The following is a 21,675-nucleotide window of genomic DNA, read 5'->3' as shown; positions in this document are numbered from 1 at the left end:
GACAGGTCTTCAAAGGGGCAAAAAACAATTATAGAAGGCTAGTGGCTCAGAGATTAGGGAAATGTATTCGTGGCTTGCGGCATACAGCAGTGCTTTTACTTAAAGAACTCATCTCCTCAGGTGCCATCTTAGCCCCAGTGAAATCAAGGGCAGAACTCGCTGACTTCAATGGGGCCCAGTGTTTCAACAGTAGAGTCCAGAATAATTTGCGTGGCAGCTGAGGAGTATATTTCACATTGTGTCTAGCGTGTCTCAGAATTAAGGGGTCAGTACATTTCATGGGTTGGTTGGTTGTGACTGACCCTCCCTCCTTGACTGGCACTGTGTTTCCCAAACTGGCACAGCTGCGAAACTCACATTGTGAAGCCCAGCAATTGAATCTGCTCCATATTCGCTCTGGATAATTGGCTTTTGGTAGGTTTCATACCAGCTCTCAAACTGTGTATTGAGTTGCAGCTGAATAACCTCCAGATGGCCGGCATCATGGTACCAGGAAAAGTAGCTATTTACGCAAATTACATCCACGTATGGAGCCTGAAGAAATAATGTAGAGTAATAGTTTTAACAAACCCCAAAGTAACCTACGTATATTCACAAGGCTACATCCCTCTCTGCTGTAGTTCTACTGACCTAAGTTGTTACATGTAGGATCAATTTGGCCCACAGCATTTTAAAACAAAAATGAGACTGCCCACCACCCACCCTATTCCCAGAAAAAACAGGAGGAAACTCACCAAGTCAAGCAGTTTTCCCCATCAACCTATGTTAATTTTGGCATTTTCTTACAGATTAAGGTAGGCAAAGTAGCCAGTTAAACAAGATTAACTGTTTCGTCCCTAGGTATGTTAGGTTTTTTTGGAAATTCCAAGATGTGTCTTGGATCTGGTTGTGCATTTAAACATCCTTTTTAACTTATTAGATAATGTGATGATCAACTTAGTGGTCAATTACTTTGAGTAGTGACTAAGTTCATGCATCAGTTGTGTAATTTAGGACTATGCATTCTGCGAGTTGTATGCCATTTCTACCACCTGGACAGTATGACAGAGGGCACTAGCCCATTGAAGATAAAATGATGTTATATGTAACTTATCCAATGTTCTCTTAACATGTTTTGTAATAAAGTTCTGAAATCAGAATTTACAGCGTATAAGTTCTTTAAACCTCTTCTGCGTCTCCCTCAGCTGTAGGAAAAAAGCGTGGAGCATGATGGGGTGCATGCAACTAGCGATAGATGGGACACTGGGGTAATCAACAGCAGTGCCGCCTTTGCTATGTTTAAAACGGAAACGAACCCCCGTGGTTTTGATCCTGTGCCAATGGAAGAAAAGTCATAGCATTCCAAAAGGCCACACATGTTTGCTCTAGGACAACCCAGTTTAGAGAGGAAAAACTAGCTTACTTTGAAAGGAAAATGAAATGGGATTTCTCGCAGGTACTTGGGAAAGTCATTTATATACACCCATCATATGTAGCCGTACAAGCTCATCTAAAAATAGACTTGTTTCAAAGACATGGTATGCTAAAAACATCACAAAGCTTTTTATGTTGTCTTTGATTTCCAAGGAAATTCTATAGGGAGACCAGTTTTCAAACACAAGCACTTAAAGCAAGGCCCTCAATTCTGCATGTAGGGCCCCTGTAGCAGGACTAAGCCGGCAAAGGCTTTCATGGGCCAATGTCCGAGCCCCGTTTCAGAACTCCGGGTAAGCCTCCTGCGGCAGCGAGTCTCAGGGTCAGCCTGCTCAAGACTCGCGCTGCAGAGCTAAGAGTAGCAGTGCAGATGTGTGGGCTTGGGCTGGAGTCCCGTCTTTGAGACCCTCCTCGCATGCTGGGTTTCAGGGCTCCAAACTCGACCGGCTCTACGGCTATTTTTATCTCCGCAGTGCAAGCCCAGTTGACCTGCCACGGGTCTTTTTTTGCTGGGTAGACATACCCTTAGATTAGAGGCTCAAGCCAGGCATGGGGGGTGGTTAGACTATGGAAAGCTAATAGGCATCTGCCCAAGAAGAACAAGAGTAATTTACAATGAGTGGAGACAAAACATTCTTTACTATACTATACGTGGGGCCTGCTCCCATCTGAAGAGGTTTTATTCTATGCTTTAACAAGCAGCCTCTTGCAAGGGAGAGGCTCAGGGGTTAATAGGCACAATGAGGAGTGAAACAACAAAAATCCACAATAGGTTATACAGTTACACAATGGGTCTGATCCTACACACCATTATTGAGAAGGGACCATTCTACTTATTCTCCTGGATTCAGTTTTGCCTGAGTAAAGACTGCAGGGCTGCTGTGCGCTTTGCTTCTCTGTGCAACTCAAATGTTCTCTCCTCCAAAAATCTTTAATAGATTGTACAGGGGGGCGGGCAGAAGAAGAGGGTTATTTAACATTCCTAAAATCTACCCCTTTCCCAGTTTTATTAAGCAAACAAAGGAGAAAAGAAATTAAACTTACACCATGATCATGAGCGTAATTAGCATTTGACACAAAGGTTACGGGTCTGGTAGGATCAATGGCTTTAGTGTGAGCTATCACTGTCCTGTTTACAAACAGTAAAACACAAGTGTCCATCACCAAAAAGGAGAAACAGCCCCACAAAAATCAGCGAACTTCCCCACGCCCCCAACCTTTGGAGTTGGTGTTTAGTTTAATAGGCAGGAGTTTTGAAAGTGAAACGGTGCGGGTCTTGGATGGTAGTTATCCCCCACCAAGTGTGTGTAATTCTAGCTAAAAATAATAGGAGTCACAGGGAGAGGAGACTGTTTTGCCTGGGTGAAACACATCCATTGCACAAATCGCTGGAGAGGTGTCCGTCCCAATAAGACATCATAAGCATAACTTAAAAAGAGAAAGAGAGAGGAAGGGGTAGGGGGCCAGTGTCTCTGTAGCCTTCAAGATAAGGTGCTGTGGCCTGCCCCAGCAAGAACAAATGAGTGGTGGTACTCTAACAATCAGAGCTTCTTCAGTATGCAGGCCCAAGCTCTATGCTGGCCTGACTCCACAGTGTTAAGCCAGCAGAGAATTTGGATCCTGTTTTTTCTGTAGTTAGGAATGACCAAACCCTCGACCAATTCTGCCTTACCTGAATCTTAGTCTTGAAGGACTCTCTCATTCCAAATGATCTCCTGTTGGCTCTTCAGAGTTTAGCTCAGAGAACTGGTTAGGAGGCTGCTGCGGGGCATTAAACTCAATATGCAACAGAATAGGTGTGTTGGGGAAATATGTAGTAAGCACATAGAACATGTATACAAATTCCTAGGCTTTACAAAGAAACTCTACAATAGATGAAGGGATCCCTGAACACCTGCCAGACTTCCCAATGCAACTGACCTGAAAAATGAAAAATGATGAGGCACATCCATCACAACTGAGTGTCAACCTCCACACACAAGAACACGCACTTACTTAAAGTAGTAAGCTGCCGGCGATAGCTCCGAGGCTGGCTCATTGGCAACAGACCACATCACAACTGAGGGCCGGTTCTTATCCCTGCGGATCAGCTCTTCCATCACCACGAGATGGTGTGCCAGTGATGCATTCCCAAAGTTCTCCCTCAAAGGCAAAAGGAAGCAAGAGCAGGTCACTAAACTGCTAAATAAAACTCACCTTAAATCCATTATTGACACTAACAATGTAATGAATGGTCTTGGAGCGTAGTGACCAACATTAATCCCTGGTATAAGTCCGTCCACACCAGAAACGAAGATGGCCCTGTATCTCTGGATGGGGATAACTATTTGCAGAACAGCAGCTGGCCTCTTGGATATTCTAGCAAAATACGTTTTACTTCACGCACTCCTTGAACTTGAAACCTGCTCCCTCTTCTCAGGAGCCAAACCACCATCTCTTCCTCTTTCAACTTCCAGCTTAAAATACATACTTCTAGGCAGCCTTTCAGAGACTTCTACAGCACTGCCAAGATTTCACCATCACCCAGCGCAGCTTGTGTGTCTGAAGTAAAGCGGAACCCAGACAAGAGCCTTTGAGCCAAACCTCCCCTCACCCCCAAACATTGGTGGTCTGCTTTAAACGGGCTCCAGAACCAAGCTACCCCTGATTTGGGATTTGGAAAAACAAAACAAGGCTGACAAGGCTCAGATGAACTAGGTTCTCTTTCTACTAAAACCCCCCATGTTGGTAGCTCCAGTTACAGCTTGATTCCCTCGGCCTGCCCCTCTCCCCGCTGGGGATAAGGCACAGCTCGCCCTTGCAGTGTAGCTGGGATACAAGCGTGCTCCCGCCCTGGGCTGCAGTGTAGTTTAGGAAGGCAGGTTGGGCCCATCTACGTTGCAAGACTGAACAGTATGTTAACTATGCTGAGAAACTGCACAGCTGTAGCCTGCTCCATCACACCAGCGAGTGTAGACAGGCCTGACCTCGTCATAGGCTCGTTTTCACGTGGGGTCGAGTTCCCGCACATGCAGCTGCGGTCAGTAGGAGCTACAGGTGCCCAGCACACCTGAGAAGACCTTTCCCCGGGCAGGGGCTGTGTACTCAGTAGAGCCGGGGCGCTGGAAATAATCGTTCTTGAGCAGGGAGAAATACAAAGGGTGGAGTGAGCTTTCAAACAATCCCTTACGGATCTCTCATCCCCACGCCCGGACACTCGTCAATAACCACAATGCCATACGCGTCGCACAGGTCCATGATCTCCTCTGCGTAGGGGTAGTGGCTAGTGCGGAAGGAATTGGCCCCCAGCCACTGCAGCAAGTTGAGGTCCTTCACGATCAGGGACCAGTCCAGTCCTTTGCCACGGATCTGGGGGAAGAGCAGGCAGGACAATCCATGATGAATAAGAACTCAGTAATACTTTTCACTGTGCTTGCACCTTCCAGGCTTCACAGTCGCTTCCCTAAGCTTGACAGCACAGTTGTGTGTTACACCCGGAGAATCCTGGCTTCAGGCTAAACATGTTGCTACATCCCTCTCTCTCAGCCTGTACCGGCTGGGCTCCATCTGCCCTCCACTCACTTTCACAGGGCAGAGGGACACGATCAGGCTTGCCTGGGTTCCATCCTGAGTGGACAGCATGGGAGCCTTTCGGCTTCCAACACTACAATATTTGTCTGTCTTTGCGAGTTTTAAAAGACTCACACAGAGCTGAAAACTGAATAGTTATGCAGAAGAGCTTTGGAGGGGAGAGGGGCAGAAGGCTCACCAAGGCTGGAAAAATCATTAGTCACTGGAAACAGGGTTTGCTGTTTCCACGGTACCAGCTGAGGTGTTGTGCAGAGCCAGGGTTTCGCAGCTGTGTACCCTCAAACTAAAGTGTGTGTCTCAGTTGCCCACCTGTAAAATGAGGATAATAATGCTTCCCACCCTTTGTGGGGCTTGTCTATTTGGGATTGTAAACTCTTTAGGACAAAGAACATCTCTCAGTAGGCATATCCACAGTATCTAGCACAATGGGGCCTGTTTCTCAGTTGGGGCCGCTATTTGTATCACAGAAGGGACTAAACGGCCTGGTGCCCCATGGATGTCTCTGTATAAACCTCACAATGTTACTGCCAACTGCATTTGTGCATCTGGGGAGGGGCTGGTAGGCAATGGACTGTTTCTGGCGGTGGGGCCAGAAACGGCCCCCCACGCCTCACCCCGCTCTGTGCTCTTACATCGGCATCTTCGTGTTTGTTGACTCCATGGAAGTAGAAGGGCTTTCCATTGATGAGAAACTGACTGCTGGTGACATGGACAGTGCGGATCCCGATGGGGAGTGTGTACACATCTTCCGACAGCTCACCGCCCACCTGCGCCAACAGCTTCACCTGGATCCCCAAGAGAAACCAGCATCTGTGCTCAACCCTGAGCGCACTGAGGAGAATACGCTCAGTTCTACCTCCCTCCCAGCCAATGCTTCCCTCTCACAGACCCCTTGAAGGCAGCCCATCCCAGCATGGCACTCCCCATCCATTTTACAGCTGCACCAACCCCACCTCTGAGCTGTCCTACACTGGCTGGTTCCTCCACATTCCCAGCCTGTCCCCCTGATGGCACCCACCTCCCCTCCTGGCCTGAGGGATTGGTCAACCCACGGAAAGTGGGTCACAGCAGGAGCCCAGGCTGGGGAAGGTAGAGAGTACAGCAGGAGGAAGGGAGGCAGGCTGGCTGGCTTGGGGACTTGCTCCTCCCAAGAGCTCTGACCTGACACCCAACCCCAACAGCCAGAACCCTCCATTCTTGCTGTCTTGGTAACATAGTGCTCGTCTTTCCAGTGACCAAGCCCAAGACTGGAATTTAGCCGGCTCACAGGCAGCATGCACCTGGGGCTTTGCAAACTGGCTGTGGGTTAGTGGATCTACCCTACATCACAGTTAAATCCCTACTCAGGCAGAGGAGATAAAGACAGACACGTATGACATCTAATCCTCCAAGATTGCACGCTGAAAACAAAGCCAAATGCCTGTATTGTACTAAGGGGGAAAGAGCTCACTGCAGTTGTTAAATATGTGCAGCAGGTTAGCAGTTTGCTCCAGGTGGATCATTTATCTCCTCTGTCACTCCCTGGGTGCTCTCCCTCTCTTTCCTTGTTGAATTCTCATCCAGAGCTTGCTAAAGTCCACGGAAAGACTCCCCTTGACTTCAGTAAGAGATGGACAGGGCCCTGAGACAAGACACCAGTGAGGATTACAAGCACTGTGGTAAGATCCTGAAGCCAATGGCCTCGCGTTCCCTCCCCACACAGCCAGCCCTCTCTTGCCCAGTGGCTTGGCTTTCAGCTCAGTAAGCCAAGAAGGTAGCAAACCTTGATTTGATTATGGCACGATTAGCAACACGGTAGCGGGCATGAAATGAAAGCATGTAGGCAGGATTCTTAGGATAGGAGGATTAAGGAAAACAGGCTTCATGATGCCCATGAATTTCTGTAACCCTAGGAGGGGAATGAAATGAGAGACACACAAAATGAGACAAATATGTGCATGTTACCTCTAGGTAATAAAGGTATCCGGGGTTTTCATGCATCAGATAAGGCCACCAAAGCCTTGGCTCCACCACTTTCAACTCCCCGATCGGTCCCTCTCCCATAGCCACCACTTTCCCCTCTTTCTCCCGTAAATTCAGCGACAAGGAGTAGCGGGTGCTGCCCGTCACCAAAACCTGGTATCGTACCACACCTAACCAAAAGAAAGCATGGAGCAGGTTGAAGACCCTTCTCCCATCAGACATGTTTCCCGGTGACCCCACTGTGATGTGGGTCCTACATCACCAAGCTTAGCAGTGCTGGGTGGTCTCCCAATAATTACATCACTGACATGCTACCTGCTGGACTTCACGTTATTGATACATATTAATTGGAGTGACACAGATTGTTTCTTCCCAGTCTGAAAGCCTTGACTTAGAAGCGGTGTTTCCTTTAGAGCAATACCCTGCATTAGTCAAGTTGAAGAATTGCTTCCTCACCCAGCTTCTACATTGTAAATGGTCTGTGGGGACTGTTTGGCTCATGAGCTTGTTACCGAAATAAGAATGGCCATACTGGGTCAGACCAAAGGTCCATCCAGCCCAGCATCGTGTCTGCCAACAGTGGCCAATGCCAGGTGCCCCAGAAGGAGTGAACCTAACAGGTAATGATCAAGTGATCTCTCTCCTGCCTTCCATCTCCACCCTCTGACAAACAGAGGCTAGTGACACCATTCCTTACCCATCCTGGCTAATAGCCATTAATGGACTTAGCCTCCATGAATTTATCCAGTTCTCTTTTAAACCCTGTTATCGTCCTAGCCTTCACAACCTCCTCAGGCAAGGAGTTCCATAGGTTGACTGTGCGCTGTGTGAAGAACTTTTATTTGTTTTAAACTTGCTACCCATTAATTTCATTTGGTGGCCTCTAGTTCTTATATTATGGGAACAAATAAATAACTTTTCCTTATTCACTTTCTCCACACCACTCATGATTTTATAGACCTCTATCATATCCCCCCTTAGTCTCCTCTTTTCCAAGCTGAAAAGTCCTAGCCTCTTTAATCTCTCCTCATATGGGACCCGTTCCAAACCCCTAATCATTTTAGTTGCCCTTTTCTGAACCTTTTCTAATGCCAGTATATCTTTTTTGAGATGAGGGGACCACATCTGTACGCAGTATTCAAGATGTGGGCGTACCATGGATTTATAGAAGGGCAATAAGAGTGTCTCCGTCTTATTCTCTATCCCTTTTTCAACGATTCCTAACGTCCCGTTTGCTTTTTTGAGTACCGCTGCACACTGCGTGGATGTCTTCAGAGAACTGTCCACGATGACTCCAAGATCTCTTTCCTGATTAGCTGTAGCTAAATTAGCCCCCATCATATTGTATGTATACAATATATGAGATACAAAGGTTTTGCCGCTTCAAATCCAGTCCAAGGGATCAGTGGATGAAAGAAGGTACCGTGTATGAGCTGACACCCAACTATGGCTTGGTACCATAGTGCTCATCTTCCCAGTGACCAAGCCCAAGACTGGAATTTAGTCGGCTCACAGGCACCAGGCCTGTGTGAAATGAGTCTGGTGGGTCTCAGGCCAGTTCCCATTGGACTGGTGTCCCCATCACCAAAATTGCTACTACTGGCCCCATTGCTGGCATGTAGAGTCTCACCCTGAAGAATTCTAGATAGGGCGACCAGAGAGCAACTGTGAAAAACCGGGACAGTGGGTGGGTGGGGTAATAGGCACCTATATAAGAAAAAGTCCCCAAAACCAGGACTGTCCCTTTAAAAATGGGACATCTGGGCACCCTAATTCCAGACCAAAGCTCAGGCACACACAGGGCAGGACTGGTTGAGCTGGCAATGCCTCTGCTGACCTCCTGTGGAGAGAGGGCTCCAGTCTCCAGGGCTGGGTGTTAACACAGTGCTAACTACACACACCTATACGCTCGCTCAGAGCTGGCTTCCTGACTATTGTTCTCCGTCCAGCTCTGTCAGTTTGCACTGAACGACCTACCATGGCCCTGCCAAATGAGCTCAGAATCTAAAGGCACAGTCACAGAACACGCCCAGAGGGGAGTGGGAGGGGGAACAGGGAGCTCTCAGACGGTGGGGGGGGCCTGCCTGGAGAATGTTCCTGGGGAGGTTGTTCCAAGCACAGAAGGAGGGCAGGCAGGAGCAGGTGACTGAGGCAAAGAGAGACGGGTAGGTGAAGCCAGGGATGCATGTCAGAGGATTTGACATGCACAGAGATGCAGGGAAGCGCAGGGTTAGGGTGTAGCAGAGGAGAAGCCTGACATTTACACAGCGGGAAATGCGGGGGACATAGCACAGAATGTCAAGATAAGAGGGACAGAGTATCAGAAAAGGAAACATGGAAAGTAATTGGCCACTGCTTAATATGAGCTGGGGGTGGAAATCTAAGCCAGATTTGCATTTCCTGTTGCAAGGACCTGCAGCTGTCAGAAATAGGGTGAGAGAAACAGTTACCCTTTATAGCACACACCTTGGCCTAGTATCTGCACCTGCACCAGGCAAGCTACAGGGAAAAGCATGTTTTTGAGCAGCTGCCCTCAATTTAACGCTGCAGGGGAAACTAATTAAATGTATTACAAGTGACAGCTCTAAACAGACAGGCGTCCATACATGCGAAATGAAATGGACCAGTCAAGCAAAAATCCCTTCATTTCCCTAGACTCTTATCTGCCTTTGGAGGTTACCTCTCTAGGGATATGAGCCATTTTACTGGACTTTTATATTCTTTGTGTACCTGGAAGATTATGGCCATTTGACATGGCTTTAAAGCAATTGCAATCATTTGGATAGTCATCCTCAATGACATATAATCAGAGGAACAATTTAAAAGGCAAGCTCTAGAGATGCAGCTGAAATAATTAAGACTAATTAAAAGGAATGTAATATGCCTAGCAACAGGGTCCAATAGACAGAACACTGGGCTGGGAACTAGGAGACCTGGGTAGCAACTCTGCAAGTCACTTCACAGCTCCATGCCTTGGTTTTCCCATCTGTGAAAAAGGGATAATGATCCTCTTTTATCAAATGCTTTGAGATCTATGAATGAAAAGTGCTGCGACAATCTGGGGAATCTGTCTATATATGGCTAATGAGTTTTGTTTGATATTGGGGATTGCATTTTGAATGTGGGGCTGGTTGTCTTCTCAGTTGTCTTTTTACCTCCATGTGGAACTGAAATTCCCAGGAGTGGTGACACAGGGTTAACAGTTTCAGAGTAGCAGCCATGTTAGTCTGTATCCGCTAAAAGAAAAAGGAGTACTAGTGGCACCTTAGAGACTAACCAATTTATTTGGGTTAACAGTGGAGAGTTTTTAAAACTTCCCAGGGAAGGACCCTAGGACATACAATTGGCTACAGAAGAACCAGTCTACACAGGTGGGCTGGTAACTAAGTAATGACTCACCTGGTGGGGGCCATTGATCACCTGACAAGGCTGATGAGAGGGTCACACGGCAAAGGAACTGAAGGTTATAAAAGAAAGGCTCTTATTAGCCATGGGGGGCTAGAAGAGGAAAGAGAGCATCCATGCATAAAAGAGGGTACTCACTGCAGCGAGCAGACAAAAGTTCTATGATTTGGAGGAGAAGCTGTAAGAAAAGAAGGAGCCACAATACCCCCCAGAGCACTCTGACCTAAGCCCAAAGAATGCTCCAGAGTGGTGAGGAAACTGAGGTAGGGAAATGCGTGTGTTTAATATTTTGTCTGAATCTTTATATCATCTGTGCTGTCCAAAGTAAGAGGAGTGGTTTAGAATTCCCCTTTGCAAAGCCTGTGTTATGTGGTTCAACTCTCCTGGGTCCCTGAAATGGTAAATGGTGAACCAGTGCTGGTGCTCCGGGAAAGGGCATGGGGCAGCCTGCCTACTCTAAGGTCTTAGGCAGTTGGACTATGGGGTCTCAGGTCTCACGAGGGGGTGGAAACAGAGGATCTGCACCCAACAATGTGCCTGGAAAACCAGAGGCCGTGCCCAACACTGCTGGGACTCAGGAAGTTTAACAGCATGGGGGAACCCAAATGCGCCTGCCTGATAAGTGTCCAGAAGGGGAAGAGCAACTAGGCCTTTGTCAGGCACTTTCGTAGCTTAAACCTGAACCATTTAAAACCACTGAGAGTTTGGCTACTGACCCCAGTGGGAGCCAGCTTGGGGCTTGTAAGGCTACACATGAATACAGGATGCACACAGCTGGGTGCAGAGCGCTACTGAAGGGAGGATGAGGCTGGTTGATCTAGCGTTTAGGGCACTGGTCTTAGATTCTGGAGACCGGCATTCAACTCCCTGCTCTGCCACAGATTATGTGTGAGACCTTGTTTAGGCCTCAGTTTCTCACCTGTGAAACGGGCATAAGAGCCAGGCCCTGCTTCCAGGCAGGCAGTTGTGAGAGTAAATGAATTAAAAGACTGTCAGTGCTCAGGTCTGAGAGAAATGGGGGCCGTGTCAGTACCTAAGATGTGTACACAGAAGGATTTTTATGGGGCATAATGTGTGTGTGTTGAGGTCCAGAAAATTCCTGTGGGGATTTTGTGGAGCTCAAGAAATCATCTCCATTGGCACTGGTCCTTATGCCAGTCAAAGCAGGATTGGCCCTTACACAAAATTCCCCCTCAAGGTGCTACACCTGGATCCTTTCACTAGACTAGATCAGTGCTTCTCAACCTTTCTGGACTACTGGACCCCTTTCAGGAGTCTGATTTGTCTTGTGTACCCCCAAATTTCACCTCTCTTAACAACTTCCTGCCTACAAAACTGTCACAGCGTACTATTACTGGAAAATGGCTGACTTCCTCATTTCTACCATAGAATTATAAAATAAATTGATCAGAATATAAATATTGTATTTACATTTCAGTGTACCCGAAGCCTGAGCTGCTGCCCGGGGCCCAAGCCCTGCCACCTGGGGCTAAAGCATGTAACTTAGCTCTGTGGGGGCCCCTGTGGCATGGAGCCCCAGGCAATTGCCTGGTTGCCTCCCCATAATGTCAGCTCTGCACTTGCAATCCCCCCAAACCTGTCCCATGACCCCCCAGGAAATTATGACCCCTAGGTTGAGAAACACTGAACTTGGCAAATATCTAGATGAGTTGACGTACCCGCTGGAAGACCTCTGCATACGCCGGGTTGAGAACCGTGGACTATACTGTCAGTCAAGTGCCTTTTTTCTTCTTTTAAACCCCTGAAGGATATTTTTACAACTTCTGTGATCAAATGAGCACACGTGGCTGCCCACACTAAACCTACTACATGATCAGTTCAACCCGTCCAAGAATTCCCCAGCAGGAAGTTTTCCCATTGCCTCCGTTGGATAGGAAGATAGTTGCCATCATTGCCTAGACACCTACCAATATTCCCGGCCCAGGCTGTAGTCACAGTGATGTCGTCTATGTAGACAGAAGGGGTTGTATACAACACGACCGGCCGGTGAATTCCAGCGTAGTTAAAGAAATCAAACCTTGTGTTCTGAACAAAATAACCCCTAGGGTACCTGTGTGGGAGGGGAAAGGGTTACATTCCATTTCACAAGAATTAAAAAGCAAAGTACAGATGTTAGCGACTCACTTTACTCCTGCAATAGACCACGTCATCCCATTCAACAAACACTTGGACAAGCGGAATCCAGTAGATATAGTGTACTTGGACTTTCAGAAAGCCTTTGACAAAATCCCTCCCCAAAGGCTCCTAAGCAAGGTAGGCAATCATGGTATAAGAGGGAAGGTCCCCGCATAGATCAGTAACTGGTTAAAAGACAGGAATTACTCCAGATACAAAATTATTCAAGATAATTAAATCCAAAACTGACTGAAAAGAGTTACAAAGGGATCTCACAGAATTGCGTGACTGGGCAACAAAATGGCAGATGAAATTCAGTGTTGATAAATGCAAAGTAATGTACATTGGAAAACATAATCCCAACTATACAGATAAAATGATGGGGTCTAAATCAGCAGTTTTCACTCAAGAAACTGGATAATTCTTTGGAAACATCTGCTCAAGGGGCAGCGGCTGTCAAAAAATGCTTAAGGAACCATTAGGAAAGGGGTAGATAAGAAGATAGAAAATATCATATTGCCTCTACATAAATCCACAGTATGCCCACACCTTGAGGACTGCATGCAGTTTTTGTCACTTCATCTCAGAAAAGACATAATAGGGAAAAGTACAGAAAAGGGCAACAATAATGCTTAGGGGTGTGGAACACCTTCCATAGGAAGCAAGATTAAAAAAGACCGGGAATATTCATTGTAGAAAAGAGATGACTAAGGGGCGATATGATCTAGGTCTATAAAATCAGGAATGGTTTGGGGAAAGTGAATGAGGAAGTGTTATTTACCCCTTCACATAACACAAGAACCAAGGGTCGCCCAATGAAATTAATAGGCAGCAGGTTTAAAACAAACAAAAGGAAGTACTTCTTCACACAATGCACAGTCAACCTGTGGAACTCATTGCCAGGGGAAGCTGCGAAGGCCAAAAGTATAACTGGGTTTGAAAAAGAATTAGGGCAATCAGTGGCTATTAGCCAAGATGGTCAGGGATGCAATCCCTGATCTGGGTGTCCCTAAATCTCTGACTGCATGAAGTTTGGACTGGCCAACTGGGCGATGGATCACTCGATAAATTAGCCTGTTCTGCTCATTCCCTCTGAGGCATCTGCCACTGGCCACTGTTGGGAGACAAGATACTGGGCATTAACAGGGATTAACGGGGCCTAATGTTACTTGGAGGTGCTGAATGAGTTCCTAGGACATGATGATTAATGAGGATAACTCTGGTGTGTAACTTCCACCACTGCCCTGGTAGCAATTCAGTGAACTCACTTAGACTCGTCCCTCATGAACTGAATGGAGCCGGGAGGCAGGGTCTGAGGTGTCAGCGTATTGTTGAGTGCAATGGTGATGCGACACGCAGCTCTGGAGCCGCCCTGAACAATCCTGCTTATGTCTGCCTCGAAGGGGAGGTGGCCACCTTCATGCTCAGTAACCTGCACACCATTGACCCACTGCAAAAGAAGAAACAGAAAGGGTGGGGTGGCAACATTAGATATCACAGGGAACCCTAGGCTGGGGGGAAGAACATGACCTCCCTGAATACTAATACCGGGGTCAGAGCTCTCCTCCCAAGGGCCCACCCCTGCAGCTCTTCTAGGCACTTATCTCCCAGTGGAGTCCCACAAAGCCAACATCACCTTCATGGGAGACTTATCGGGGTGCTTCAGATGCATCAATAACTGGTGTCCTTCAGCCCTGCAATGGGGCAACACTTTCAGCTACTAGCTCAGAGGATCAATGAAGCTAGAACTGGAAAAATACCACCAGGTCCTTGTTCTGAGCCCTCTGCACTTTGGACTCCAGATCTGTGGCTTGGCTCCACTTCTTATTTACAAACATAGAAGGTGCAGCTGGACTCGCAAAGGGAAAAACTGCAGAGTGCTGACTTAGGTCCATAGTTTAGACCTGGCCTACTACTATGTTGGTATAACTCTGTCCGTTGCTCCGGGGTGTGGATTTTTCCCTGAGCGACGTAGTTATGCCCAACTTAACATGTAGACAGAGCTGTCGATGGGAGACCTTCTCCCGCCAACACAGTTACCGGCTCTCGGGGAGGTGGATTAACTACGCCAACGGGAGAGCTCTCTCCCCTCGCTACGGTGGTGCAGCTACATCGGCGCTGCAGTGTTTTTAGTGTAGACCAGAAGTGGGCAAACTATGCCCGCAGGCTAGATCCAACCTGCCAGCTGTTTTAATCCAGCCCTTGAGCTCCCGCTGGGGAGCGGGGTCTGGGGCTTGCCCTGCTCTGGTGTTCCAGCCAGGGAGCAGAGTCAGGGGCTGCTCTGTACAGCTCCCGGAAGCAGCGGCATGCCCCCCCTCTGGCTCCTATGCATAGGGACAATCAGGGGGCTCTGCTCCACACGCTGCCCCTGCCCCAAGCACTGCCCCCACAGCTTCCATTGGCCAGGAACCACAGCCAACGGTACCTGCAGGAGTGGTGCCTGTGGATGGGGCAGCGTGCAGCAGAGCCTCCTGGCAGCGCCTCCACATAGGAGCTGGAGAGGGACATGCCGCTGCTTCTGGAAGCTGCTTGAGGTAAGAGCCAGCTGGAGCCTGCACCCCTGAGCCACCCCCCTGCACCCCAATCCTCTGCCCCAGCCCTGATCCCCCTCCTGCCCTCCGAACCTCTCAGTCCCAGCCCAGAGCTCCCTCCTGCATCCCAAACTCCTCATTCCCAGCCCCAGCCAGAGCCCTCACCACCTCCTGCACCCCAACTCCCAATTTTGTGAGCGTTCATGGTCCGCCATACAACTTCCATACCCAGACGTGGCCCTCGGGCCAAAAAGTTTGCCCACCCCTGGTGTAGACCATAGGTGCTGGAGCTTGGGATGCTGCCACGCCCCCTGGCTTGTAGTGGGTCCCATTATAAACAGGGTTTACTGTTTAGTTCAATGGCTCTCAACACCCCCACTATAAAAATTGTTCCAGCACCCCGGTGTAAACATGCCTGCCGCGTGTTGTCAGAACACACAGAGCTGCCACATTCTTCTATAATACAGGATGTGGGGGTCCCCTAGGGCAGCTTTTACTGTGGGTATCTCGAGAGCCTCTGAGCAGGGCTGAATGCATGGCGAATTGCTCACCGGGCCACCATACTTACAACTATGGAGTAGTAATGGGCACTGCCGACCCGAAGCACCACTCGGGTATTGAGGGCGTTCGGAAGCCAGCTCCTGGGAAGCAGCACCTCCTTCTCATACCAAACCCAGCCAGTGTATTTCCGCAGGTTGGGATTCTGAGTGAGCTCGTTGAAGCTGGCAGGTACTGGCATGTCGATCACAGGCCCACTCTGAGAGGATCAAAGGAGACAGAGGGTGAAATGATTCACTTGAGACTAAAAAGAAAACAGTGTGAAGTTAGGCTTCTGGGTTACAGGGCAAAAAGTTTCACGGGCACATCCGTTGTGGGTCAGAGTCTCATGTCCATCAACTGCTGTAAATTCACCAGGGGTTTCTGTCCCTTTACGTTACTTGGCTTTTTGGATTGGAATGGACCCCTACAAAATGCAAAGGGAAATTCTTCTCTCCCCGATTTAGATTGAACCTACCAGATTCTGCATAATTTCCACCTAAAATCATATCACATCAGGCTGACCAGAAACTCAGGCCCTAGCCCCATCGCAAAAGGCAAATTGTGTCCGAGTTTGGGGTTACGTTCATGTCGCCCTGCACTAACTGTTCAGGATTTACTGGCAATGTAGTTACACCAATTAGCCAGCAGGGAGGGCTGAGGGTTAGTAAACCTTTCATTAACCCACACAGGGCGGGATTCACAAGGAACTTTTACAGCCAATGTATCTATCTGGCTGTTGTGCTCATGTTTCCCATGTGGTTATAACTCTCCCCCTGGTCGCTGCTGACGAACAATCACGTGCATGAATTTCAAACACTGACCTGCACACTTAGTGAAGAGTGCCCGTTTCTGCTCCATCAATTCCAGTCCCCCCGCTGCTACTTTCACAAACTCCTTACACACAGCTGCCCCACACAACGCAGGGCATGGGAACGGCCAGTTGTACAATTAGTTTGTGTTATTTCTACAGAATGGAGCCCCAAGCCCGAACAGGGATCTTTGGACACCTGCCATCACATAAATCTCTTTGGTACTCCTGTGGCGTCCATTCCCATCGTATTTATCCTCACAACACTCCTGAAAGGGCGGGAATTTATTATTATCCTTATTTGACAGATGGGAAGCCCAGAGAGTCTAAGGGCCGGCTTTTCAAAGGTATTTGCGTGCCTCAGGCTGCAAAAGGCCTAGGTTGATTTTTTCAAAAGCACTTAAGCCGGTTAATTTCCATGGGGTAGATATCTAATCTGGTTCGGTGCTTTTGAAAATCCCACTGGCTGTATCTTTAGGCACCTAAATACCTTTGAAAATGTGGCCCTAAGTGCCCTGCCCAAGGTCACCCAGGAAATCTATAGTGGAGCAGGGAATTGAACCCTAACCACGGGACCATCCTTTCTCGCAAATAATTCAGCCAATTAGGCACAATCCTTAAAGTCACTGATCATAGAGAGCAGTAGTAGTATGGCTGCCAAGAATTTGGGCGGTCTGGGGCCAGATCTTCAACGGGTGGAAACTGGTGTAGCCTCACTGACACTGAGTTAGCACCAGATGACAATCTGGCCCTTTGTCTTCTGAGCACTAGGTAGTTTTTCTACAGCTACAAAATGTGGCAAATTCAGTGCGTTTTTAAGCAAGAGGCTCTCGACGATATTTGCACACTGTAAAGGATTAAAACTATTCAGTGATCACAAACTATTCTGTTTGAATCTAAAGTGATTGAGTACCAGCCTATAAATATTAACGCCCCCCTAAATATTAAAAAATAATTGCATGCCTTTCAGAAAGTGTAACCAGTGGCTTGCTATTTTCCCTCCATGGATGACATAAGGAAACCCTAGAGATGGTATAATTATTTCACTATTACAGGTTCTCAAACTATATTACAAAATATAATACTCCATACAGTGTTTGTTCTCTCTCTCTGTCTCTCCCCCCTCTCTGAGATATTATTTCTCTAAGTGCCCCATAATTGCAGCACCTCACACTCCAATGGTTATTCCCCTTTAACAAAATAAACCAAAACATATCATTACATTACACCACTTTGCCTTCTTGTATTCATAACTATTCTGAAGTAAATTCTATATTTACTGTTGACATGTTTTCATTTGGAAAAGATTCAACATTTACTCCATTATTTTTGTATTGGCTATTTGTTAGAATCATTCTATATTTCCCGAATTTTGCAACATTGAGCATGTATAACTACTCTTTAGAGAATGGTATTAATTTCTGAAGTACTAGGATTGCTGTAATGTTTTCTACAGTTCAATCAAACGTTCATACACGTTCCAAGATTCCTGCTTCAGGCCCTTGTGAATGAAACCGAGAAACAATAAAAGCCTGCTCAGTTTTATTGATTAGTATTTGGAAAGCATCTTGAATATGAAAAGCACTACTCAGATGCTAAACATTATTCATGCAATGCAGGAAGTAAACAGCAACTGATTTGCCTCAAGTTAAATAGAAAAGGGGAAGCTAAAATCACATGCCCAGATAACCGGAAAAGAACAGTTAAGTTGTACTACCGAAAGATCCTTTTTTTTTTTTCTTTCCCTCCCCCTAATACAGTATTCACACCCATGCCTGTGTTTCAGGAAACGGCAAGTGAAGGTCAGGATGGAAACTGATATAACAAAGAGCAATTGGAGGAAAGGGGCTCTTTTTCCCTCTTGTCTCATGCTGATATTTATGATGCTCATTTCCTGCTTTTCACGAGAGATGGGCCTGAACCAGCCCCCTGATCCGAATCTCACAGCTCCGTTTGACCTCTGCGGAGGACTTGCTTTAAGGGGTTGAACTCCTGGTGCTGGGACCGTGGCGTTTTCACCCATCTGCCCCGTTACAGAGATGGGCTCATGCCACTGGATCCAAACTCCGGGCCTGGGTTCTGGTTCGGGCCCCAAGCCCTGGCGACAAAGGCATTTAACTCGCCTGCAGCGGGGACCCAGTGGAAACTCTCAGCTCCCAGGCTGGCCCGACGTCTCTCTTCGGTGGCCAAGGCCAGTGGCAGATACCCTCTTTGCCACTCCTGCCCCAGCGGTGCCCCCCCCCCATACCTGTCTCAGGGGCTTCCGGTACCACTGCTGCACAAACCCCTGGTCCCGCTGCTCCGAGAAGTCGGCCCTGAAGCTCCAGATGCCATTCAGCTCCTTCAGCTCCCTGGAGGCAGACTCCCTGGGGTAGAGCATCCCTCCCCGCAGGGCGAGAGCCTGGCAGCTGAGCAGCAGCAGGCACAGAGAACAGCACAGAGCCATGCTGCTGTCTGCTGGGCAGCTCTGCAAGAGGCAGTCAGCTGAGCCAGGGCCCAGCTGACTGCAAGGAACACTCACATGACTTCCAGCTGGAGGCACCTGCAGCCATCTTGCTTATGGGCTTGCCAGGCTCTCTGTGTGCCTGAGACCTGTGACAGAACGTGGATGTGATCCCACTGACTGGGCCATGGGGCCAGGGGATTATAGTCTTTTACCTACACTGAGCCCGATTGCTAGGCACTTTACAGATCCATAAGAAGGCAAGATTTGGCCCCTGTCCTGACAAGCTCACAGTCGAAATAGGATAACAAATATTTCCCAGTGTAACTTGTACAGAGTTTGAGCCAGGTTCTGTTCTCAGGTTTCAGAGTAGCAGCCGTGTTAGTCTGTATTCGCAAAAAGAAAAGGAGGACTTGTGGCACCTTAGAGACTAACCAATTTATTTGAGCATGAGCTTTCGTGAGCTACAGCTCACTTCAGCAGTATGCATCCGATGAAGTAAGCTGTAGCTCACGAAAGCTCATGCTCAAATAAATTGGTTAGTCTCTAAGGTGCCACAAGTACTCCTTTTCGTTCTGTTCTCAGTGACTCAGGATTGCCCACCCCAGGCATTCAGAAATCATTACTCAAGTCGTCATGTTCCCCCTACACACACACACATCAGAACTGTAAAATAATAATGTAGATTCTTTTTAATCTTCTGGGTTTTTTTTAAACCTTTCAGATGCTTTTGGGTCAGCAAGCATTTTTCCACAACTGTGAGAGCTAGAAGTTAATTTTATTACAATAGGAAAACTGAGGTCCTCACATACTCATATGACTCCAGGAGCTGGGGCTTTAAGAAACACACCACGTATCATGAGAGTTGGCAACCCTGTAGGTAAACCCAGAGGGACTCAACCTAAATAGGTGGAGTTACTCTGAATTTCAATGACAGTAGAAGTTTGCCCTGTGACTTTAGGGCCCAAATTTATTTCCAGGCTGGTAAGAAGGGAGACATGATGTTCATTTAAAATACTTGCGAGGTGCTCTGCTACCATGGTGATGGAAGCCCCATAAGCACATACACAGATGGATATAAACTGGCCATTAATAAATTTAGGCTTGAAATTAGATGAAGGTTTCTAACCCTCAGAGCAGTGAAGTTCTGGAACAGCCTTCCAAGGGGAGTATTAGGGGGGAAAAAAACTGGCTTCAAGACTGAGCTTGAAAAGTTTATGGCGTGGGTGTACGATGAGACTGCCTACAATGGCATCCAGCTGATTTCTGACTGCTATTAGCAAATTTCTCCAATGGCCAGTGGTGGGACACTAGAGTGGGAGGGCTCTGAGTTATTAGATAATTCTTTCCCAGGTGTCTGGCTGCTGGGTGTGACTACATGCTCAGGGGCTAACTGATGGCCATATTTGGGGTCAGGAAGGAACTGTCCTCTGGGCAGATTGATAGCAGGGTTTTCGCCTTTCTCTGCAGCCTGGTGGATTATCTGTAACTTGACATCTTTAAATCATTATTTGAGGACTTCAGTAACTCAGCCAGAGATGATGAGTCTATTACAGGAATAGGTGAGTCAGGTTCTGGGACCTGCGATGTGCGGGAGGTCAGACTAGATGATCATGATGGTTCCCTTCTGACCTTAAAGTCTATGCCACCGATTCTGCTTGCCTTCCTTAAGCAGTGTGTAGGTGTTACAAAGAGAGGTAATGGCTAAGAAAGATAAGCCACCTGCGTGATTGTAACTGGGGCTATTCCTGAGCGGTACTAGTGAGAGGATTGGACCCTGAGGCCCTGATTTGTCAATTGACGACACAGGGGTGCACTGCTGCACCTGCATGGAACTCCATAGACTCCAGTCCGTCCGCACGCTGTCAGCGGCAGGGTCAGGGCTGTAATTCGGGTAGCAGCTTTCATTCAAACTGCATCCCCCAAACCTCGACGGGATTAAATGCTGTTTAGTGGCAGCGGAGGAAGACTCACACAAAGGCAAGGGTGGGAGGAGATGGTTTCAGATGGATTTTTTTTTTCTGGGTACAGTAGTTTTTTTCTGGTTCACTTCAGTCTCCTGGCTTGCAAGTCAAGTGGCCCCAGTGACTGAGCAGCTGGAAGTTAGTCACTGGAATCTTGTGTCCCAGTGACTCACTTACAGAGACAACAGCTGTTTATTCCAGCATGGTATAAGTGAAGGGATTGGCCCCACTTGCGGGTGATGGAGAAGGGGTGGGAGGTATGTTAGACAGCTTGTGTTCATGGAATGCTTGGCCATGCAGAACACCTGGGTATGATTCTCTGCGCAGCTCTCTTGTTCCTTGGGTCGGCAGGACCCTGTGTCACACAACACATACCCCTCTGGCTGTTTAATGGTTGTTGATTGACATTAAGGGCCATCACATTAGTGGGTGGCTAAAAGCTGCTGACTGAGTGTGGAGATGTCTCAGCTACAGAAGGTTTGGGAAAAGAAAGAAAATAGCTGCAAAGTGGAGGCTGGGCCGTGAGTAACGTGGGCACTGCAGCTTTAATAAGATAATGCTTGAAGTGCACCTCTTAGCAACCCAGCTGATTTTAATTTTTTTGGGGGTTGGGGGCTGGCTCTGCAACCCATAACACACGCACACTGAAGGCCAGGAGGTGACACTCCTTTTTGACCTGGTTGGTTTTGTGCATCAATCTTATTTCATGCCCTTTTCATCTAAGGCTCCACTTGTGCAGAGACATTGCTTTCCCTCTGCCAGCTAGCTAGCCAGAACTGAGCGAGCTCTGTGTCCTAAAATATGGAAACTGAGCATGTGACCGGTGCAAACAAGGTCAGGGTTGCGTGATTCTGAATTGCACCTTTTTATGTTAGGGCAATGGGTCCACCCTAGTACCAGAGA

The 21,675-nt window shown here is 47.8% G+C and overlaps 1 protein-coding gene across 3 annotated transcripts in view; it reads right to left on the bottom strand.

The window, feature by feature from the left end:
- Positions 1 to 18,857, bottom strand: part of GUSB (glucuronidase beta) — a 30,147-nt gene extending 11,290 nt beyond the window's left edge. For 2 of the 3 annotated variants that reach the window (XM_073315748.1, XM_073315747.1), the window contains exons 1-10: positions 18,614 to 18,857; positions 15,586 to 15,774; positions 13,755 to 13,936; positions 12,279 to 12,421; positions 6,928 to 7,115; positions 5,616 to 5,768; positions 4,583 to 4,761; positions 3,409 to 3,555; positions 2,458 to 2,542; positions 358 to 534 (exon numbers count right to left, since the gene is read on the bottom strand). In XM_073315748.1, coding sequence (XP_073171849.1) covers positions 358 to 534; positions 2,458 to 2,542; positions 3,409 to 3,555; positions 4,583 to 4,761; positions 5,616 to 5,768; positions 6,928 to 7,115; positions 12,279 to 12,421; positions 13,755 to 13,936; positions 15,586 to 15,774; positions 18,614 to 18,811 — 1,641 coding nt within the window. In that variant the 5' untranslated portion in view covers positions 18,812 to 18,857. The remainder of the gene's footprint in view (positions 1 to 357; positions 535 to 2,457; positions 2,543 to 3,408; positions 3,556 to 4,582; positions 4,762 to 5,615; positions 5,769 to 6,927; positions 7,116 to 12,278; positions 12,422 to 13,754; positions 13,937 to 15,585; positions 15,775 to 18,613) is intronic. The other variant, XM_073315749.1, reaches the window with a different exon arrangement.
- Between the last annotated feature and the right edge of the window lie 2,818 nt (positions 18,858 to 21,675).

The sequence above is a fragment of the Lepidochelys kempii genome, chromosome 17, assembly GCF_965140265.1.
Source record: "Lepidochelys kempii isolate rLepKem1 chromosome 17, rLepKem1.hap2, whole genome shotgun sequence".
NCBI classification, from domain to species: domain Eukaryota; kingdom Metazoa; phylum Chordata; order Testudines; family Cheloniidae; genus Lepidochelys; species Lepidochelys kempii.
Note: the sequence above shows the minus strand (reverse complement) of the source record. Positions and strands in the feature narration are given on the sequence as shown.